This window comes from Ammodytes marinus (assembly GCF_949987685.1).
Source record: "Ammodytes marinus genome assembly, chromosome: 1".
Classification (NCBI taxonomy): Eukaryota; Metazoa; Chordata; class Actinopteri; order Uranoscopiformes; family Ammodytidae; genus Ammodytes; species Ammodytes marinus.
In genome coordinates this window covers 10,795,382-10,818,783 of record NC_137230.1, presented here as the reverse complement: position 1 = coordinate 10,818,783, position 23,402 = coordinate 10,795,382, and the positions used below count along the sequence as shown (strand labels likewise).

Here is a 23,402-nt window from a genome sequence, read left to right as displayed (position 1 = left end):
GAAATTGTCTTGTGATCCGAATGTACCATTCATTGAAATTCTCAGGTGTGCGTGTGTGTGTGTGTGTGTGTGTGTGTGTGTGTGTGTGTGTGTGTGCACGTGTGTGTTGGTGTGTGAGAGATGGGGAGAGAGAGAATCAGAGACAGGTGAGTGATGTGACGGGAGTAACACAGGAGAAAAGCAGAGGAGAGGACAGTGACACTAAGCCGGAGCAAGATCATATTCTGGTGTGTCAGACCTCAGCGTTCCTTTCTAATCCCTGCACACCAACGCTAATAATCCCTCTATGTCTCTCAACCTCCCTCTGTCTCTCTTTGTCTCTCTCGCTGACTCACTCCCTCCATCCATCCAACCATCCGTATTTGTCATTCTCTATCTCCCTCTCTTTGTTTAGGCTGACCTCACTCTCTCCATTTGCGTCTCATCAATAAAGATTTGTTTGCGTTGTAAAAGTAAGCACATGGGTTATGAAAAAAAAGAAGATAAGAAAAAGAAGATTTCTGTTTACCGCTTTTGCATTCAAGGCACGTGTTGAATCAGTGCATTAGAATGTCTAAATCCCTTCTGAGCAAACCTGCGATTGCAGTTTCTTTGCGATGTACACTTGTTGGCAGCAAGATGTGAACACCATTGGCATATCTTCACCTTTTAAAATTCATATTTAGAAGCAAACATGTGTCAAACAGCTGCCTATTTACTCATCCAGCAGTAACAGGGGAACATTTTCATTTGGAGCCGTTTTTTCTGGCCACCTGGCAAATTTCAGCCCAATATTCTCTCTCCTATGTTTTTTTGGTTTGGTATTTTGTTACTGTTTAGTTCTGTTTTTCGGTGCCCACCCCTCCCCAGGAATGTTTCTTTGGGTCTTTAGCTCGCTGCTAAGTACTTGGTGCTGGACAGGTTGCATTCAATGATGGGTTTATCACAGTTTCTGCTGTGGTCAAAAAGTAAGCCAATGAGAAAGCAAACAGTAAAGCCAGAAGACCAAAATTGCTGCTGCAGTGCTGCGTAAAGCTCAGAGGAACTGGGAAGTTGAGTTATATTTCTCTATCCACCATAATTATTACATTAGCGCTCCTTAGAATAAGGTGTTCTCAGGAGAACTAATGTAGAAATAATGTGGACAGAGTAATATCACATGACTATGCAGTTCCTTTGAGCCCTACACGGCAATGTTGTGTTCCCCTTGGCTAAAGAAAAACGCAAGCTTACATTTGCACTAACATTTATACTATGTGTATGTACTACTTTGCAGTTTGGCTTATTTGAAGCTGATGTACTCACATAATTTCTTTTGTTTTGGGTGTGTTCCCTCAATGCACTTATTTGGAAGGCACTTTGGATACAATTGTAGCTAAATGATATGTTATGCATTGTAATGTCATCTTGTTCAGACAAAGTATTAGTATAGAATATGAGATTTGTCAAGACGGTTAAAACTAACACACCTACAGTCCTTGCCATCTGCTTATCTGTCACTCACGGAAGGAGCAGGGAATCGGGATAAACAGCAGGAGACTAAATTGAACACATACATCTTATGCACAGGCTTGTGAGTATAGCGAAAGCCTCCCCAACCTCTGTGTTTGCGTATATTTGCAGGTCTCTGGTTCTGAACTACAGACTTATTTTTAGAGTAGACAGCTAAAATGAGACCGACACTTCTCTCTCTCATACAAGATGCTTTTCAGAGCTCAGGGAAACACAAAATCACAAATAAATAAGTGCGAGCGTCTGAGCTGGACGCTTGCCTAAAAATGGAGAGTTTATTTTGCGATCCAATTAAAAGATTGCCCTTTGTTATCCAATGTTAAATGGAGGAGGTGTATGTGTTGTTCTGCTCGTTCTTTCAAAAGCAGTTGAACATTTCACTTGTTGTGCATTTGAGGGCACAAAAAGGAAAAGCAGGGGCAGTGAATTACATATGTAGTGGTTAAGGAGAGGCAGAAGGACACAGGATGAGAGAAATAATATTCCTCAGTCAGAGTTCTCTGTTCTCCAAGTGAATTCAGCCAGAAGAGAAAGAGAAAAAACAGCACTTCAACCAAATCCTCACTGAGGGGGAACTAAGCACGCTGTTCTCCCTCTCTGTTTGTGTCTTTGCGTCGGCGTTCACTGGTTTACCTTTGGCAGTGCAGTGCAGTGTTACTTTCTCAGTGGTAGACAGAGTAATAACCATTTGTCAAAAATGTAATGAAGAAGTCCTTGACACATTGTTTTTAATTAGATTGATTTGAAAAGAGTAGTAGTCATGTGCATCAAATAGTTGTTATTCAACCAGACAACCACTGAATGTTAAATGAAAAATATTCAGTTAATTATTTTATGTCTGACACAATTGGCACCATTGCAATGTCATAATGCAACACACATATGATTTAGTGACAATACATCTGTGACAGGTAAGCACAGCCCATTAAGACCATAATTACATCCAAAGTGAGCAGCCAAGTGCCTGGGTCACTGTTTGTGTGTGTGCATGTGTGTGTGTGTGTTTGCACACGCATGTGTGTGTGTGTGTGTGCACGTGCATGTGTGTGTTTGTGTGTGTGTGTGTGTGTGTGTGTGTGTGTGTGTGTACGCACACGCGCATGTCTGTGTGTGTGTGTGTGTGTGTGTGTGTGTGTGTTAGAGAGTGAGAGAGGCTGATAGACAGCAGGGTCACTAAAGGCTAATTAATTTCTTTTCATAATTTCTCAAGTGCCAAAGCAATCCATTAGACATGGCTGGCTATAAATCATCTCACAGCTTGCTTGTGTATGTGTGCTTGTGTGTGTGTAATAGAGACTAAGCTTGCAAGGGTGTGTGTGTGCTTGTGTGTGTGTGTATTTGTGCATTAGACAAAGACTATATAGATGCTTTTTGTACACAAAGCATTCCAGAGATTTCCTTCAACACACGCAATACCCACCACAGGCAGAAACCCCTTGAGTTTCACAACAGTAGAAGCTAGTTTAGAACATCAAAGGTGTGTGTGTGTGTGTGTGTGTGTGTGTGTGTGTAGGTGTGTGTGTGTGAGAGAGAGAGAGAGAGAGAGAGAGAGAGAGAGAGAGAAAGAGAAAGAGAAAGAGAAAGAGAGAGACTGCAAGGGATGAATTATTAGAGATGCAGTTGAATTGAGTCTTGACAGATGCAATTTAATTCTCACATACAATGAATCAAAGTGACATTTTACACGAGATGTGTGTTTTCTTGATTGTGGTGACATCTTCTATGACAAATAGTCACTGCTGTAGTTTTTGACCTGCACATCTTCACAATCAATTCACTAAACTGTCAACATATCTTTGTACAGATATCAAACTGGAGAATTAAATAATATTCAAGTTGTTGCAATATGTTCAAATTAGGCTACAACCATGGACCATGATGACAGCTTTTGTCATAGAGATAGCGGGAATACTATTTCATACAAGTAAAGTATCTCCCCAAAGAATTGCATGGAATTGAGTGTGCACTCACTAAAGATATAATGCAGTCACACAATCCATGAAGCAATGCGTGCAATAAACGGAAATTTCTCGAAACAAAATAAATGGAATAACCATTTGATATCATCCGTCATGCATGGCACAATGGTTTTGTAAGGCAGGAAAAGAAAGGATTAGATCCAGATTCTTAATTTCAACACCTGTCACTCTCCTTCTCCCCCCAAATATGTGACGGTCATTGGTTAACTTTTGCATTTAGAATTATTTGAAGGACCAGATTTGTTTCATGACTATCTTGTGCATATTTGCAAGGGTTTGAGACATGACAAAATGCAGATGTTGCACGATTACTTTAAAGATGTCCATATTGCGGATTTGTGATGCGTGGTCCCACTCGAGCATCCTAACACAAAGTCAGACTCAGTTCTATTATTTGCTTACTGTAAGCATCCACGTAAATTAAAGGTATTGCCTCGGATTTTAGCAGCAATACGCTAAGAATGTATCACACAAATTGGCTCTATTTCTGTATGTGGACATATGGTACTACCCAGATAATGTGTTGGCCAAAGGTAAACAAATGATAGTCAGATGAAGGTAGTGAAAAGGATCAAACAGCACAGTTCAGCCAAGAGCATGCAGAAAAGTCACCCATCTCTATTCATCAAATGTAATATGCTCAATGGTTAGGCGTCACCAAAGTTATGATGACCATTTGTGTTTTCGCAATACAGATGAGATGCTTTTGGATGAGTTGGAAAGTAGACAAAAATAAGGACGACTTGGTGTCAAGTCAGGATTTGACTGATGAACAGACTAGGAGACATGCCGGTTAAAAGTTTTTCCATGTTCATTTTCAGTTTCATTTCCCCCTTTGAAGTCCCAGCGGTGACTCCCAGAACTCTGTGTGATATGATGCATTTCTACTAGAACCCACCTCACAACATAGCAGAATAACACAATCCACATGTACACAGATAGACTGAAACCAGCATGCAGCCAAGGAAAAAATAGATTACCGTGTGTAAAAAAATTGTGGTGAGAGATTTTTTTTTCTTGCCTGCCAAACAAGGCTATGGAAGACTACATTTGTGTTCAGGGGTTGAAGATAAGGTGAGACACCGAAAGAGAAAAAGTGAAAGAGAAGAGAAGAGAGAGAGAGAGGGAGAGAGAGAATTTGGGATGTTAAGGGGGAGTATGATCAAGATGAGAGCAAAGATGCTTTGATGGGGGAGGAGGGGAAGATGAAGGCAGCAATGACAGCCCTTTCGCTCTCTCAGACACTCTATAAAGACAGATTCTGAGCTAATCTACTCCCTCTTTCCCTTTCATTTATTCACTGTCCATCTAATAATTTATTCCATTTTACTCAGATTCACATTCTCACATTTCTTCCTCCTGGCCCTTCTTGTGGAAATGCACACGCGTGATGCAGCTTCACAGATACACCTTGCCTACATTAAATGCACCCGCACACACACACAAACACACACACACACACACACACACACACACACACACACACACACACACACACACACACAAACACACACACACACACACACACACATAGATGTGCAGTAATATGTAAACTGTCAATCGCAGATGTCAACTGCAGGAGACTTTTCTGTACTGTTCAAGTCGTGGGGAATACACAACCTCCTTTGTATGTCTGGCTCTGTTGAAGGCCTTGTTGCAATATTCGGGATGAAGTTGACATAATTTGACATTCCCATCTGTTTATATATCTATAACTGACTTATACAGTAAATTACCATGATGTAAATGTAAATATCAATATAAAATGACCTTTAACAATATAGAAGGTTTTATCAATTTGTTTCTTAACCCAAGAGAGAGACACACACACACACGCACGCACACACACACACACACACACAGACACACACACACACACACACACACACACACACACACACACACACACACACACACACACACACACAAACACTAACACACAGCAGCTTTTACTTCTCGTCCGGAGGGAGGATTAGCATTTGACATAGAGCATCTTTATTATTTCCTGAGAACCTACTTAAATGCATGCAGCGATCACACACTCCGCTGCTTAATCAATGACGTGTGCAGGGACAGTGGCCGATCAATAACGCATCACCATGTAATCTGCTCCTTGACATCCATTACTGCTTGGCCCCGCTGGTCTGCATCATTTGGATGTACCGCATATTCTGCAGGACACTGATTTACAGCTACAGGCCCCGGAGCATGAGAGCTACAAGAATAATGGCAACTCAAGGAGCTCGTAAATTTATATCCTACATGCATCAAGGTTAAATTGTGGCCCGAGAGCAATTTATTCAGCCTGGGAAATAGAGGTACATAGATAACAAGTTACGTGACAAGATTGCACTTATCCTTCCTTTCTTCATTTTAAGTTGCCCCGAAAAGCCGTAAGCCCCTTTAGGTTTCATTGTAACCTTAGCGTCAAAAAGAAATGAGAAAGAGTAGAAGAGCAGTGCATTGATAGAGTGGAGCTGTGTAAGGGTGCTGCTGCATCAATAAGCCATTTAGCAGTAGCCAGGAGTACTGGCAGTACATGTGTGTGTGTTCCATAGGAGAAAGATTTCAGTCTTTTCAGACAGATTTATTTTCCCCTCACGGGTATACTAATCAATAGGATAGTAAACGTACACTCAAATAACAGTAGGAGGCAGTGACACTTTGGCAAAGCTCTCAATCAACAGTTGATAAAGTGGAGAGCACAGGGCGAGTAAGAAAGGAGGAGTGGAGCGTGTGTCAAAGAGACAAGGAGGACTATAGGACTCTTAGTACGGACGGAGGGAGAAATGAGTCAGATTCGCCTACAGCTGTCAGGGTGTGGACATTCCTGGCTGATACAGTGGGGCTCGTATAGGATCAGACCGTGGCAGGGAGGGAATTAATGAGCGAGCCTCGTGAATCAGCCTGTGTTTTTAGCATTGTCCTCCAGCGACGAGTGATGGAGAAGGGACACTTCCATTGTCAGTCAATGCGTGACAAACGTTCTATTTGACACAAATAAGTCACAAGGGACTGTGTTTTTACATGTTTTTCCAACAAGTCAGTCTCATTACACACCAGACAAACTTAATGTCCCCATTAAGGTAAGGTTTTGATCACGTAGCAACCGAAGGTCCAAAAGACTGAAACAGAAACTCTACGAAACTAAAAGAAGTAGAGGAGATCACCGTAAATGGACCTGGACTGTCTAAACAAAAGATTAACATAATCTGCCTTTCAAATCATACGGTGTTACAGGTGTTGGTTTGATTAAAAGCCCAAAGAGCTTTTATATTAATGACTCATTTGGCAGAGGACATGAATAAATGAATGATACTGTATACTGTACACGTTTTGTTGTGACCGTAAAAACACTTCAGTGAGTGCTCTCAGGTGCAAGATTTGGCTGGGGTCTGTTTTATAGAGAACTACAAAGCAAGGCTAAAATTAAAATAAAAAGATCACAGAGACTAAAAGCTCCAACCTCTCAATTTAACTCACTAGCAGACATACAGTATAATCCATCGGTGTGTGCGTTTGTTTGTTTGTGTGTGTGTGTGTGTGTGTGTGTGTGTGTGTGTGTGCTACAGTGTCTTCTTAGTGAGATTGCGCACACAACATGTGGGTGTAAGCATGTCTGCACACCATAACTATGTGCATATGTAGCGTGGGTTTAGCTGGATGTTTATGCTCCCCTCAGTAGCCGCGACAATGTGGCCTAATCCTCCTGGAGGCAGAGTGTTTGGAGTGGGATAAGGAGACCAATTCCTATGCATTACATCAGCCCATCTATACACACAACTACGAACAGAACAAAATGTACAAACAGTGCTACTTTACTTTTCAATTATAGCAAGTTTTTTCAGCGTGGATGATTCGGAGAAAAAGGTAGTTTTAAAATGAGGGCTGGTTAACATTTCATCTGCCCGTTAACGATGTGTACTCCTTCGTATATGTGTGTGTGTGGTTCCTCTACAGGAGGGCCAACTGCTTTACCTCGGTGCCATTCATCAAAGGCTCAGGGTCTCGCTGGGAGCAGTAATTGGAAATTTCCGACTCCAAGATATTTAGTGCTAATTAGCAGCACAACGCAGCGGTAAGGTGACAAGTGACATGCAGGGCCCTCACAGAGAGTCCCCCCCTCCTCCACCCATTAGCCATAAAGAATAAGAGAAGCACAGATATCATGAAGCTTCCTCTAACAGGGGGCGACTAACCCCCGTCAGATCCGACTTCGAAGCGCAAAGTTAAAAAGGTTACCCGAGGCTTTTCTGGAGTAATTAATCCTTTCAGCCTTTTCAACTCTGTCAAGTCCCTACATGGTTTCCGTGTCCTGAACTATGCTGTTGTCATAAAATTATTATAGAATGAAAAAGCTAAAAGTCATTTTGGCTCAGATGCATGAAGGGCAAAGAGACATGGTTACACAGAACCACGATTAACTTCTTTGCTCCTTTCCAAAAGGAAAAGCAAAAAAGATACTGTCATAAAGACACTAATGGTATGAGAGGGTGTGTGTGTGTGTGTGTGTGTGTGTGTGTGTGTGTGAGTCGCTGTGTGTTGTTAGACTTTGCCATCCAGACCCAGGAGCAAACACATCCAGTTCCCTCCTCAGACAGCAAGAGCGGACCTAAACATTTAGAGGATATCTAGGGCAAATAATAAGCTGCCATTCACAAAGGCCCTCATGAGAGCTGTGTGTGGTTTTAACTGTGATTGACAGGACTGACATTTACTGAGTCAACCTCAGACTGCAGTCTGCGATCCTCACTGGACAAAACTTCAGCGTTGGCTAACATAAGCTATGCTAAGTCAACAACTTCCCTGTATGCCTCGTTTTCATTAAGATAGAGATGGAACGAAGCAGGGAAATCAAAAGTAAAGAGACATGGATGGTTTACAGAAGGGAGACAAGTGTATGACTTTAAGACAGTGTTTATACAGCTCAGACATGAACTAAGTTGGCTGCTAATGCAGAAAAGGACCATTGGAATATGGAGATCCAAGTAAGTTACTTTTAGTTGTCAGGTATTTTAATGCTCACAATTGATGAAAATGAAAGCTTTACTCTTGTATTACCAATCGAGTGTTCGACACTGATTTAGCTTTGCAATCCTATAACATTGTCGGACTCGAGCCAAAAAAGCCTCACACAACTTTTCTTGACTGCACAGTTGTACAAACCAAGACGTAAACAGACTTTGTGACCCTTTTACAATTGCTCAGTATATGAGAACAATTTATTTAATGATATAAACTTCACTTACACCGTGATAGAAGATACCATCCATATAGTGTCCCACCTCCACAATATGTAGTCGTGATGATGGGGGTCTAAGCAATAGGTCATTTATAATAGTACAATTGTTCCATTAAGAACAGTTAGTTCCAGCATCCTGTTGGCTCGCTGGCATTGCTTCTGAGGACACTGTATGTAACAGAACCATCGTTATCTAAATGAGTTTTTACATGTTCTTTCTCTGCTACGACTCAGTCAAATTGACAGCTCTGAATAAGGCTTATGGTTGCTGTCAACAGAGGAAGGTCTGCATAATGAGCTTGCTATTTGAAGGGCATTCATCAGTAGGTACCACAGGTCAGGCTGAAATAATAAATGGAGTGTAAAAGCTGCAGGGAGGTGACTTTGAAGTGCATCCTCATGGGGGCAAAAAGGTTCAGCAAAAGGTCTGGCCTGTTTTTGCTGAAGCATTAATTAGCATCAAGTCCGTGCCTGTGCGCTCTGCACCGGGCACTGTGGTGAAGGAAGACCGAGCCACCATGGGGAGTCAACTTAATGATCTGGCTTTAAATCAGCATGGTAGCACTTGATACCGCTTCATATGGGATGTTTGTGTACACTTACATTTGCCAAACACCCTGGGAGAAACCATTTATACTAAACTCACTGAAGACTTATATGTGCGTTCGTATGGGTATGAGTGCTGCTATGGGTGTGTGCTTGGTGATTTCACTGAGGGTCCTGAGGGTCACTAATAAACTGTAATGCTCCACGGGGCATGGCAGCCACTTGTACACACATACATTCACACTTTTTTTATGTACTACTCACTCCCTCTATTCACCCTGCTAACCCCCATTACCCCTCTGTGCTGACGGAGAGCTTTTCCAGTCCGGGCCACAGAAAAAAGGACTCTCCTGCTGCCTCCTAAACGCTGACATGCTCAAAGACTCCCCCCTCCCCTCCTCACTCTTTTTTTTACTGCACTCCCTCAGTCTCTCGTCGCCCCCGTATTGGTCCCCCTTCGCCCTAACTCTGTGTCATTCTGCGGCTCTCTCTGTCATCAAAATGTCAGGTTGCTGTGAGGTTGCTGTCGGCTTCAATTTGGTGAGTCCACAATCCCTTAGAAAAATGAATGGGGAACACTGGCCCCAATACGGTGATAACAGCACACTGGAGTATTACAAAAGTTACCGATCATCAGCGGCCACTTAGACATCAGCAGTTCTTTGCTTTATGAGCACACACATTCAGTAGTGCTGAGTTCCTCTACTCCTTTGCTGGATACTAAAGGTGCCAACACACTGCACATCGCCGCGCGGCGAGTTTACATAGAAAGTCAATGTATTTCGAGCGCCGCCGCGCGAATCGACGGCCGGCGGCGAGCGGATCACGCGGCGCGGCCAGGGGCGGCGCGAATGCTGCGGCCGCCGCAGAAGTTGAAAATATTGAACTTTTCGCCGCCGGCCGCGCCGCGATAGCCAATCAGCGTTGAGCTCCTCCCGACATCACTCGGGTGAGTCTGCTGAGCTACAAGACACGTGAAACCTGGCTGGCGGTGCAGTCGGGAAAGGAGGGATGAAGGGAAAAAAGAAGGAAAAGACAGAGAGAGAGAGAAAGTTCCAACACATCGATAAAATGTATGACAGCAGTTTAATGAGACACCTTTTAGTAAAAGGAGCAAGGAATAGACTCACATTATAGAAGAGAGAAGGAGAGAAAGCCAGGGAAGATGTACTGCAGATGAGTGAATATGCAGAGACAATAAAAACTAAATACGACAACTGACACTTCCAAACATTTCCCTAAACATCTGAAAATCTGTTTGGGTTTTCTCTACATGTTGATATGCCGGCGTGAATGTGTAGCCTATATGCACGGCCATGGATACATATGTGCGTGTGTGTGTGTGTATGGGCGGGTTGTGTGTGTGTGTGTATGTGTGTGTGGGCGCATGTGTGGGTGTGTTTACGAAGCTTGGGTGGCAGGTGGCGGGGAGAAATGTGTGAGAGGTGCAGTGAGACCAATACAAGGGCCGATGGCAGAGATGATGAAGGCAGAATAGCCTACTTCAGAGACGCTCCCAACAAAAACAAATCAGTGAGGATGACGACGATGATGAGAGATATGTAAATAGCGGGAAGAAACTGGGCGTGCACATTCAATGAGTCATCGGGCGGCGGGCGGCGGCCGGCGGCGGACACAAATGAGCCAAAATGATCACGCGGCGCGGAACCTGCGATTCGCGCGGCCAACCGCCGCGCTGCGCTGTGCAGTGTGTTCGCACCTTCAGAGTTTCCTGAGATACTGCATGGTGAATGTCACTTTTGAAACATAGTATTGCTTTATTTTTTTTACTGGCCCTGGAGAGGCAGCTTTCTCACCAAAGCTGACTGCCCGTCTAAAGGCAAGCTGGTATTGATTGTCCTGCCTCTGGCCTTTCACACAGCCTTGCTGAGGAAAAGTTAAACGTGTTATAAGTCATTAAGAGCTCCAGGCCTCAAATTTCACCTGTCTAACTTAAAATATATTGACATATTGTGCACTGACACACTTTTTTATTTTGGGGGGTAGCCCCTAGGCATTTAATGATGCCTTCCTTGGCAGCATGTGAATGTGTGTGTGTGTGTGTGTGTGTGTGTGTGTGTGTGTGTGTGTGTGTGTGTTAGTGTTTGCCTAAGTGTGTTTTCCTATGGGTCTGTGTCTATTTCGGAATACCCTCTCTGTACTGTGCTGAACATTGGCGAGCATGTGTCAGTGTATGGTTGTGCTCGGTACACGCAGAGACATGGAATCTGTGTGTGTCACTGAGCATGTGTAGTTTTTTGGTTTGTGTGTGCGAGCGCTTGATATTTTTGTGCACGTGTGTGTGTGTGTGCGCAGAGGGGGCAGGCCCGTCCTCTGTGGCTGCCCCGGGGGCTCAGAGCCCATTTCCTGTTGTGCAGTGTGATAAGTTTCCCTGTCAGATCCTCCCAGCACCACTATATTTCTGATAAGCTCCACTGCTAGTTTTCCCGACCTCTGGCACAGAGATCAATTTGAGATTGATTCAGAATGCCCTGCTGGGCCGAGCTGGAAGATCAATTTGAGATGGATTGTTCACGCCAGGGGGCCAATGACACGCAGTGCAGTGCTCACTTGCTTTGCCTCCTTTGCTTTCTTCACCCCTCACTCTCTCCGTCTGTTGCTGTTTCTTTCTCTCCCTCTATGCATTGTTTCCACTATCTACCCGTTTCTCTTTCAATTGTTTCAGTGCAGTCCTAGTTTGCACTGTTGTTACTCTGTTAAACGCTGGCGTGTCTTTTAACCCTTTTTGAATCAATCCTTATTCATGCCTCCTTTTTCTCCCTCTGTCGCCCGCTTTTCTCCTCCCACCACAGAGTAGGCAGCGGGGATAGAGATGACTTCATTAGCAGACGGACTAACCCCTGTAGAGTGATAAGCCTGCAGGACAGGAGAGATAACTCATCTGGCTAGGTAATGCACACAGCCACAGAGTAAATGGATATAAACCAACACACGCACACACACACACACACACACACACACACACACACACACACACACACACACACACACACACACACACACACACACACACACACACACACACACACACACACTTTTGTCAGGAAAGGGTCCCCGCCGGCAAATAAGCAGCAGGCAATACCATCTATGACCACTAGGTAACATTAAGAAATTAAAATTGGCATGGGGACCAATTTATTTTCTTTGACTGCACCAGGCATATCAACTGACTGTTTTCGATTGCAATGCTTGTGCCCACACGGGGCCCAGGGATCAGTCCCCACTAGGAATATTGGTCCCGATGGCCTGAGTGATATGTTAGATGATGTGCCTCTCCAGCACAGAAAACAAGCACACACACACATACACACACACACACACACACACACACACACACACACACACACACACACACACACACACACACACACACACACACACACACACACACACACACACTAAAATGGCTTGAAAACATTTTTATTTTGTCAGTTGATCGTGATCATGTTCATTCATGCCATCATGCCCTGAGCTATTGTTGTCCCCAACGCTGACTCTTCGTGACCTTTCTCCACAAAACGTCATGTCTACATTATCCCTATCACGCTCTCCCTGCTTTCCTCATACCCTTCTCTATCCATCTGTCTCCTATCTTCAGTTTGTCTTCTGTACCAAATGCCCTGGCTCCGCTCACCAAACCAGCAGATGCGCTCTTCTCCCTTCTTTCTGCGCAGTGACCTTTTCCCCAGCAGTATATCCACCTCTGACTGCACTGACCTTCACCTACAGTACAACCCCTGTCATTTCTCCCAGAGAATGGACCATGGACAGCACATGGTCTGTCTGTGCACCCATGCAGAGAGAAAGCCCACAAAGGACAAAGGCGAAAAAGATGGATGTAACAATGAAAAAATGGTGGTTACAATGCAATACTTGCTGCTGAAGCCAAAGGAAGAGTCAATCAATTGTTAGTTGGCCTTTATTTATGCCACAGCACAGGCAAGAACACACATCTGCCATACATTAGCTTGTTAATGGCGGGCCCTCCCCTTCTCACTCATTGATGATGTGTGAGGACGCCGGGACCAGTATGCAAAAAAACATGTACGAAAGTGCTTTAAGCTGTGCAAAATAGCCACACTGAAAGGTGGGTTGAAAGGAGAGGGCTGAGATGCCATGATTTGTATGAATGGAGATAAGTGCACACTACCTGATGCACAGTCTCTCAACAGAACCACTCCATTCACACATAGAGAGAAGGAAGTAGTTGTGTGGAGAATATAAGAAGAGAGCTTGAACATAAGTGTAAATCCTGCCTTGTTGTGTAAAGTGGATGTGTTGATCCGATGGTAAGTTTTGCAAAGTTACAACAATTTGTTGTGAGCAGCTATTTCAAGAAGACCTCTGTTGTAAGGGTGTGGGGAGAGGGGGGTCAATGTGGTATAGCATACAGATCCCCTAAGACTTCGGGCAGCCTCACTTTGTTCAACACATTCTGGTGCAGTTCTCTCTAGCATTTCATTACAGTGTTCCTGATGTTCAAACTGTTGTCAAATCACAGCAACCGCATAACAATCAGTTGTATATTAGTGCCGCTGACTCTGTACAATTGAGATCATGGAGTGAGACAATATAATTTGTAGAGGAGCTGCCCGCCCTCTGTCATAACAATCTAATCTGCAAAGCAAAAGGTATCGGTGGCACACACAGTCATATTTGCAGATGTGTATTTGATTGATCACAGTTCATGACCTCTATTGGATATAACTGTTCAACCTTTCCGCCATTGAGTCTCAATACATATTTTTTTTTAAATCAATAACAATATGAGATTTAAAGATTTGTGTGAAAACACACACACATTTTTCCCTGTATTGTGCAGGGAGCGGGTCAGGGTCCTTAACATGCACCAAGCAGCGTGAACAGGTTTCATGCTTGTTCTGCACAGTCAGTCAGAGGCCCTGATTGGCTGCACCTGTCTGGCATGGCCAGAACAACACATGGCTTCTCCCAATGAAAACACACAGTCCTAGAATCTTCTTCACACCCCATTCAACTTCATTTTATCAAGGTGCCGACATAAGCGGAACCGTCTTGCTACTTGTGGGGAGAAACCAAATGATGAGAAATTCATCACGGTAAACTGAGGCATACTGAGCCATAGCCAGGGCTGTACGCTTATTTTTTTAGGTGGTAGCACTGGTGCTAGCAAGCAAAAAAATTCAGTAGCACAAAAATAAATTTGGTAGCACACAAAGTATGATTGAAAACTTGCATAACCTTAACCCTTGCATTTCGCTCTAATTACCTTTGAGCATGTCATCTTGGTCTCATTTGAGATTCTCAACTCATATTATATCCTAGTGTGTGTAGTAATAATTATGGAAAAATGAATAGGGGTGCACTGATTGCAATTTAGAAAAAATAATCTAACCTGCCAATTGCTTCTGTTAATTAAAACCAAACTTTAAAACATTAAACATAGCCTATTAAATAAATAAGTATACATATTGGTACAATTTAGGATACATTAGGCCTAAATAGGTTGTTGTGAATGTGTTGGGAGTAGCTTTTCAGTGGCTTATTTAAAACTTTGTAAATAGACTAGGCTACTGTTGACTGCTCGCTGCAGCTGAATGAGTTGCCTTTCAAGCTAGAAAAAAGCGCTAACTTCCTGTTCTTACCGGCTTCAAAATAAAAGTCAACTCACGTTTGGCTAGTAACAGGCTTTTAATGTGAAGGCGCACAGGAAATGCTCTGTTTGTACACGCGCTAACTTAACTGCGGTAATGTGCCGTCTCCTTCCGGTAATTGCCGTTGGTGAAGTTTTTATAGGTAGAATCGCTGCACGAGCACAGATCGCGAGGACACATATCTTTCATCAGCCAAAGTGAAGGGTGGACTCAATAACTTACTTGCCTAAGACTCATTTACCCGCAGTGTTAATGTAGAGCCCTCTAAGCAGTGTTGTGCAGCGCTCCTCTGTGTTTCAAAGACAGCCTCTCCTCATTATCAACCTGTCGCATGAGTGCGAATGGATTTGTATTCATCATCGCACGTGATCAATTTCAGTAGCAAATGCGATCAAAACTGTCGCACTGTACAGCCCTGGCCATAGCACTTTTCAATATATATGTACAACAAATGAACAACCCAAACCAAAGTCATGCTGCAGTTTTCTATCTATATTTCACCTTGTCCAGTGAGGAAATGAATCCCACAGGTTTGTTGACCTGCAGAATGGTTATTGTGCTCTTCTCACAGTCACAGCCCAAGCTAACACCAGACTCCTACATTGATGAGGAGTAGCCTGTGTGCACAGTTCACATTAATACCAGATATCCACACTGGGAAGAATGTCAGAGGTAGATCAAACAGTATTTTTATTTATGTGATTTTACAAGCAACAAAGTCTTATTTTCCCCCATCAACAATGAATACATATGTCATTTTCTGCCAGTCTGTGAGTGTGACCCTGTGCATTTTTCAGAGCCCCTCTTTTTTGAATAATGTTTATAACTGTCATTTTGAAAGAGATGAGCAGGATGCTGTGCGTGTTTAGCTGTGGGTGGGCGTCCTCACTGCTGGCAGTCAGCTGTGTTGTGGCAATCAGAGTAATCTCACAAAGAAATTTGTAGAGCAGGACGCAGCAGTTCATAAAAACGGGTGAACTTCCACATTACATTTCTAGTCTGCAGATTGCCTCCATTTGCCCTTTGCTTTTTCACTGTGTACAATCGTTATACAGATGTCAGCCAGCCGCTCCTTTGCCACAACACACATAGGCATTCCGACAAGTGACAAGGAACAAATGAGATGTAGGAAGATGTGACTACAATACAATCCCAGTAAAGAAAAATACTGTAACAGCCTTTAGAAAAACCTTGTCTGTTTTTACAATGTTTTTATCTTCATTTCTCTCAGTTATTGTAACTTTGCACGCATCAAAATACGAGCCAGATTCAGGAAGGACGCAACATCCGTACATAACAAAGTCTGATAGGATAAGAAACAAGCCTTCAAGAGATCTGCTAGCTGGATGTAAGCCATGCATAAGTATGCAAGGCCAAATTTGAAAGAGGAAGTCATAAAACACTTGTTAAATGTAATAGATTGTTTTACGCCTCGGACTATGTTTGAATCTGGATACTGTTCACCTTCTCACCCCTTCTGACTTCTTTAAAGTGATGTTTACACACTTCCAGGGGAGTCCAACTTTACCATAACCAATACATATGTTTAAGAAAATACCAAAGTTGTTATAAACCAGAATCTTTTTATCAGTTGTCCTACTTAGCCTTCTTATGTCACCTATTTCCTGTCGACCTCTTACTCATCATTGGACTATCTGCCATCGGATCAGCCTTTGAGTTGTGGAACACTAATGTATTATAAAAAATAGGACGTCATCACCCACTGCTCCTAGCAACTGCAGGGTTTATACCCTGATGCCTCCACCTCTCCTGCCCCCGTTAGCCTCTCTGAGCATATGTGACAGATGGGGCCCGCTGCATCGTTTTACATCCTAAACTCCTCTATGACCAGCCCTTCAGATACTTAAAACTGATGAGAGAATATTAAAAAGAATGAAGTGCACGAGCAAAAAATATCAGCGACCAGATGCTCAGAATTACCGTGTTCAGTCCCATTTTCACTGAGAAGAAGCCCATAATAAAATGAGTAATATAATGGGCTAAACACAGGCTGGACATGTAGAGAGCTAAGGCTCTACTAAGCGAATGCTGGATTATTGTTAATATTATGAAATCTTTACTGTAATATGTCTCTGTCTTTATAACAGTAACAGGGTGGAGAGACAAAGTCAAACTTGGCAAAACCAAAATGCTTAACTGCAGGGTCCGTTTGTCCTGGTTAACAAATAAAAACGATTAAAGTCAGTAGATAATTGCCTACACACACACACACACACACACACACACACACACACACACACAAACACACACCACTGGCGTCCTTCTAATGGCACCTGAGTCCTCTCATACAGGCCACCACACAGTACAGTGAGCTTTTGTAGGAGTGCACTGGAGCACACAGAGGACACGGCTGCAGCAGCGGCAGTAGCATCTGGACTGTGTATTGCCTGCTACTGTCTCTCTCTCTCTCTCTACCCCCTCCCTCCTCTCACAGCTGGGGTTCACCAAGCTAGAGGGGACATCGGACAGTCAGAAAGCACCGAGGATAAATGATGACAAAACCCTTTATGTTGTCAGGGTCGCTCTGGAACAAATTACCTGGGGGGGGTGGGGGGGAAATACTGTATGAGAGAGAGGCAGAGTGAACAGATGAGGAAGAAAACGTCATGCCGGCTATCATGGGACAATAAATGTCTCCATTAAGACACACAGCATGCTTAAGAAGCCTTTATCGAGTTTAAAGGTGGAGTCAGTGATTCTGGAGAACCCTTGCTGTCAAAATCCCTTTTCGTCAAAATCATTGAATATCTCGATACGCTAACTGTCCCTACTGTGTGTACACGCGATGAAAATGGTGTGTATATATGGCCTGGGCTCTGTAAACGTTATATAAACAAAGGGGGCCCACCATAGCTAGAAACATGCTAGTTTACAGAGCCTAGGCTGTGTATTAACACTAGATTTATTTAGTCCACACAGGTAGTGAAATGTGAGGAGATATTCACAGATTTTGACAAACAATTATTTTGACAACAAGCATTCTCCATAACTGCTGACTCCACCTTTAACTGCGACTAGAGGGGGGAAATTCTCTTCGGTTTAAGCTCGATAATGCAACTTTCAATCTACCAGTTCAGAAATGCATGCTACTACCCACATGATGTTGCATGAGCAGATTACAGTGCTGTAGCGCCTCAGACATGATTTGGGAAGCTTGCTCGCAAAGTAATCTAGGCCACAGGCAGTGGTGTTTGTTGGCCAGCTCTGTGAGAACAGGGGACAGGGCACATTGCTGCAGCAGCACAGAGCAGGATTAGAAGAGTGATTTTTGCTTGTCTGTCTCGCGGTGATTTTGCTGTATACTGTAGATCATGTAGATGTGTAGATTTGTTTTGTAATTCATTTCTCTCACTTTCCCGAGAACTCAAACTCTATGTAGGGAAAGGCAGGGAAAAGGATGATCACATTTAGAGGCTGCCCTCTAAATAAACGTAAAAGCAATACTATTTACGTAACAGTCATCACTTTTTATGATTGCAGTTTCACATCATATTCACATGAATGATATTAGCCAATGCTATAGCAGAATGGATGCAGGGATGGCAATGTCGGTTAGCTGGCAAACTGCAGACCAAAATATCTACAGTATATTACAACTGTTTGATAGATGTCCATGAAATGTTGTATTTTCAGAGAGCCCAGAAGACTATTCTTGTGCTTTTGGTGTTCCCCTTATAGTGCCATCATCAGGTTGTCATTTGAGCTTTTTTATTGAAATGACTAAAGAAAGTTCTACACACATTCATGTTCCCCCAAGGCGTAACTGTCATAACTTTGGTAATACTCACTTAATTTTCATCTAGTGCCATTGGAAGGTCACATTTAGATTCCTCCAATACTTTAGTTAATGAGCAAACAACTGCAAAAAAATCCCATTAGCGTCTCCTGTACAATTAGCAACCTTCAGCACGCTAACATGTTAAACTAACTCAGAAGGTATAATCATGGTCAGCATTATACCTCCACAACATCAGCATCTCAGCTTCCTCACTGTTAGCATGTTGGCTTGCTGACGTGAGCATGGAAGTAGAGTGTTGTTCTTTTCTGTGTGTCAGCAGGTTGGACAGGTGCTCTGCTTAGTTAAAGTAGAATGGATGTTGAAATGGCCATAGGAAGCCAACATAGACTGCATTAAGTCTATATCATCTCTGTGGGAAATTCAGACGGGCCCAGGCTTTATCCGGGCTGACCTCAGGTGTACTCCATTTGCTGTTAGTCATTGTGTGTGTGTGTGTGTGTGTGTGTGTGTGTGTGTGTGTGTGTGTGTGTGTGTGTGTGTGTGTGTGTGTGTGTGTGTGTGTGTGTGTGTGTGTGTGTGTGTGTGTGTGCGCACGCATATGTTGTTTGGCTCATTAATGCATGGGTGCACGCTGTTGAATAACTGCATGGTGGAATGGGCAAATAACAAGTGGGGGTTTAGGGTTTAGGCAGAGGAGGTCAGAGGGAGCACAGGCAGAGAGCTGGACCAACTGTTTTGAAGGACACACTGGGTACATAATATATAATGTCCCATACTGCAATATTCATACCTCGACATACTGTATGATATGATAAAACCAACAGAGAGACAGGATATGGAGCTGCCAGGAATGATAAATAATCAGTGTTTATTGATGAGCTGGAAGCTATACTGCATATGGAGTCCCAGTTATGCAGAATACATGAACAATAACGAGATTTCCAGATTAGAATTGGCATAAAAATAAATTGGCATTAATAATATTACATCTGTTAACATTCATATCCAATTCCTTTATGTATTCCTAACCTATTTCAACATTTTGATGCCGTAGGGTGGATGTCCTTCAAAACATTGTATTTGCCATGTTTTCCTCAGTGGCTTTGATAATCCCTATTCTAACGAAATCCATTGTCAGCAAAACGCCTCGTGTGTCTGTACTGGTGCAGCTATTCAAAGTATTGTCATTTTATATATAATCTATACAAGGGAGTTGAACAAAACATATGTTTTCAGGAAACCAATAAATATTGAAATTTTTTGCAATACTGGGCTTCCTTGCTTATTGTTTTCCTCCTCCACTGCTGTATGAAAAAAAAAATAGTGGACTTCCACAGGGCATGTGGGAGAAAATCACTGTCAGAGTCCATGGCGTAAGAGCTAAGAAATGAGAATATGTTTTTTTCTATCCAGAGCTGCAGCCAAAGTAAGGGATGCTGTTCAAGGAGAGAGTTGCAGGTAAAGGCAATGAAGGCATAAATGAATTAAAGCAAGCCCACCCACACACACACACACACACACACACACACACATACACACACACGCACGCACGCACGCACGCACGCACACACACACACACACACACACACACACACACACACTGTTCCCTCCACCGGCTATAACACAGTTACTGTTATTGTAGCTTCACGGTGCTTTATTGAACCGCCAGCTATAAACAGTAATCAGCTCCAATCATATGTGTGCACTACATCAACAGATAGATTAAAACACTGACTGATGGAGACAGCACTTCTGGCCAAAATCAATAGTAGCTTACACGGCCAGCTCGTATGAAGCTAATAAGCAATAACGTGGCATTGATTAGAACTCTGAGGTGCAGCTACTGAGGTACAGATAAAAAGGGCTGCAGCAAATAATGGAGTGTATGATTTTGTCAGAGCCTGTGTGTGTGTGCATATCGTGCATTTGTGTGTGTGTGTGTGTGTGTGTGTGTGTGTGTGTGTGTATGTGTGTGTGTGTGTGTGTGTGTGTGTGTGTGTGTGTGTGTGTGTGTGTGTGTGTGTGTGTGTGTGTGTGTGTGTGTGTGTGTGTGTGTGTGGGTGCATGCCCGTGCACAGGGTTCCTACTCACCCGTAAGTAGTGTTGCTGGCCCTCTTGCTCGCTGCCCTGGAGCGGCTGTTCTTCAACTCTCCACTCATGCTCATGTCTGCATAAGGAAGAGAAACCAATCAACTTTGAACTGACATAGCAAAGTGAGTACAACCATACCACAGCATGGGTACACAAACCTATGTTCATAATGCATGATTAACTAACCCTGCACACCATGTACATTGTCTGGACATGTTTATCCTACGGCCAACTTTTCTAAAAAAAATGTAACCTCAGTTTTGATAGCCGTTGTCATCATTTGACAAGATAATGACTAAAGGGCTGGCCAAGATCGACAGTGGCTGTTTTTAGTTTTTACATGCATCCTCTATCATTCTGATTACTGTTTCCACTCCAAGCCAGCTGTTCACCTCCAATCTGTTGTCTACCGTCTGCAAGAGTACATCAGAAACATGGCGCTCAAAGACCAAACCCCATATATCACAACACCCCTACGCACATGTTTCCCAATTCACTGGGAGCCATCTTGATTACAGATTTTGCCAATGGCTCACTGCTTCGTGTTGGTCGAGGGCTCAGCTGCGATTTACCAAAGGTGAGTGTGAAAGAGGGAAGAATGGGAAAGGGTAAAAAGAGGAGGGGAAAGGGGGTGGGGGGGTGTTCTGACATGGACAGATGGGTGGTGAATGGAGTGTGACTGGGCCAGCTGCAGATACGCTCACACAGCGTGACAGTGAAATGGCTGGAAGCTACAATTAATTAAGTATGGGTTTGAATGTGTGAAAAGAGGGAAAAGACACGTGTACGGGGCCTTTACCTCCCACAGCTGAGCTAATTTGTGACAGTTTATACTCAAACGGTGACCTGCTGCATGGCTTCTCTGCAGCCAACAGTATCTGTGCTGGTGAGGAAGTGACCCCTGCTGCTGACACCTTAACCAATACCTGCCTAAGGCATGTATGCATGCACACCAAGGAAGCTCCAACTGTGTAATACATACAGTATGAGGAATATAAAAAATATTAATAAATATACAGATATATGTTTGAAATATGCAAAAGCACGTTAGACTGGATGGACTAATACTGGCATGCCAAAAGATACAGTAAGCCTAACACATTTTTTTTAAAGATAGAATGCCCAAACATGTAGATGCATCAATTGTTTATTTCAGCGAGGTAAAAAACTAAGTCTAAAACTCTTTCAAGGCTGCCTCTAAGATCAGGATAGGCCTCGGACTACTGTAAGGGAATATTATTATCAAAAGTACTCTCATAACTGCATACATATCAAATGTCCCACCCCTACTGTAGCATTTCCATGTGACATTGGGTGAGAGGAATGATCTGAAACACATCTTTGAAAACATACCGGACAGTTCTTCATATATAAAGATGGCAGCCGAAGTGTTTATGTGACAGAAGGACAGAAAAACTTTAGAGTTTTATAATGTGTTTGCTGACAACATCATGGCTGCATGATTGACTGTATGAAGAATCCATTACACGGGAAGAGAGGGAGGATGCTGCTGAGCACAGTCGTCTCGCTCTGCGGGAGCAAAACCTCAGGAGGTAATCAGCCTGCCATTTGGTAAACAGAATCCTGTACGCTACAATTAGCTATGCCAGTGCAGACTTCACAGCCACACGATATTTGCTCTTTTTTTTTTGCATTTGCTGTTTCGAGGTTTGTGTTGAACTTCATTTGCTACAAAATTATAGTGTAGCCTAAATATATGACATTGTTTATATAACGCCTCTCAAATGGTAATAGGGGGAAATAAGTTAATCTTTTTTTTCTTTAGTTCCTTTTTTCATTGTTGTTTGTATTATATCTTATTTATTACCAAGATTATGTCGCCGTCCCAGTGATATGCTTTTTCACTCCACAAACAAGGAAGTTGGGACGTATCCAAAACAATAATTGCAGATAGAATATTTTGACTATGACAACATTGCATGAATCTCACTACTGAGCAGCTGGATGAGGGGACAAGCCAGAGTGACTCCATCTTAGAAATGAAATAAAAAGAAATCAAACAGTGTTGTATAATCTAACACATTGTAGAATAGGAGCAAATGGCACCAGATGACACATCAAGGGCACACACAATCAAGCCACAATGAATTATAACATAAGCCTCTTCCACGGTCCGTCACTGCCGGGCTTTGTATCAAAGGACGTCAGGCAGAGTGCCAGACTGTCTCTTTAGCCAATAGACAGAGGCAGTTTAATCACACTACCTGGAAAACAAAAATGAAACAGTGACAGCTTTTTTCTTATACTCTGAATGACTCTGGAATCTCCGGAGGGGATCGAAAACTCGAAGAATGAAACAGTGAGACGGTCCTGGAATGTGCAGGAACTCGGGGATACGTGCACTGCAGGCATCTTATGTTCACAGACTTTTGGCAAGCGGCCTCGCCTTCCGCTCCATCACATGCGCACACACACACTCCTGCTACCAACACCGGCTGTCTTCCCACAGAATTTAGTTCTTGAAATTTAGAAAAAAACGAGGCCAACTTATTTTGCCTTGAGAATAGTTAACAAAGTAAATTATATGAGAAAAAAATAAAAAATGTGTCTCCGTATTAATCTTTGCACTTTGATGTCCCTGATGCGTGACGTGAGATATTAACATGATCAGATAAAAA

General features: G+C 43.0%; 1 protein-coding gene across 2 annotated transcripts in view; it reads right to left on the bottom strand.

Moving 5' to 3' along the window:
* Positions 1-23,402, bottom strand: part of LOC307251501 (RNA-binding Raly-like protein) — a 34,715-nt gene that overhangs the window by 9,297 nt on the left and 2,016 nt on the right. For both annotated transcript variants that reach the window (XM_080028868.1, XM_080028869.1), the window contains exon 2: positions 20,764-20,839. In XM_080028868.1, the coding sequence (XP_079884994.1) occupies positions 20,764-20,839 (76 nt within the window). The remainder of the gene's footprint in view (positions 1-20,763; positions 20,840-23,402) is intronic.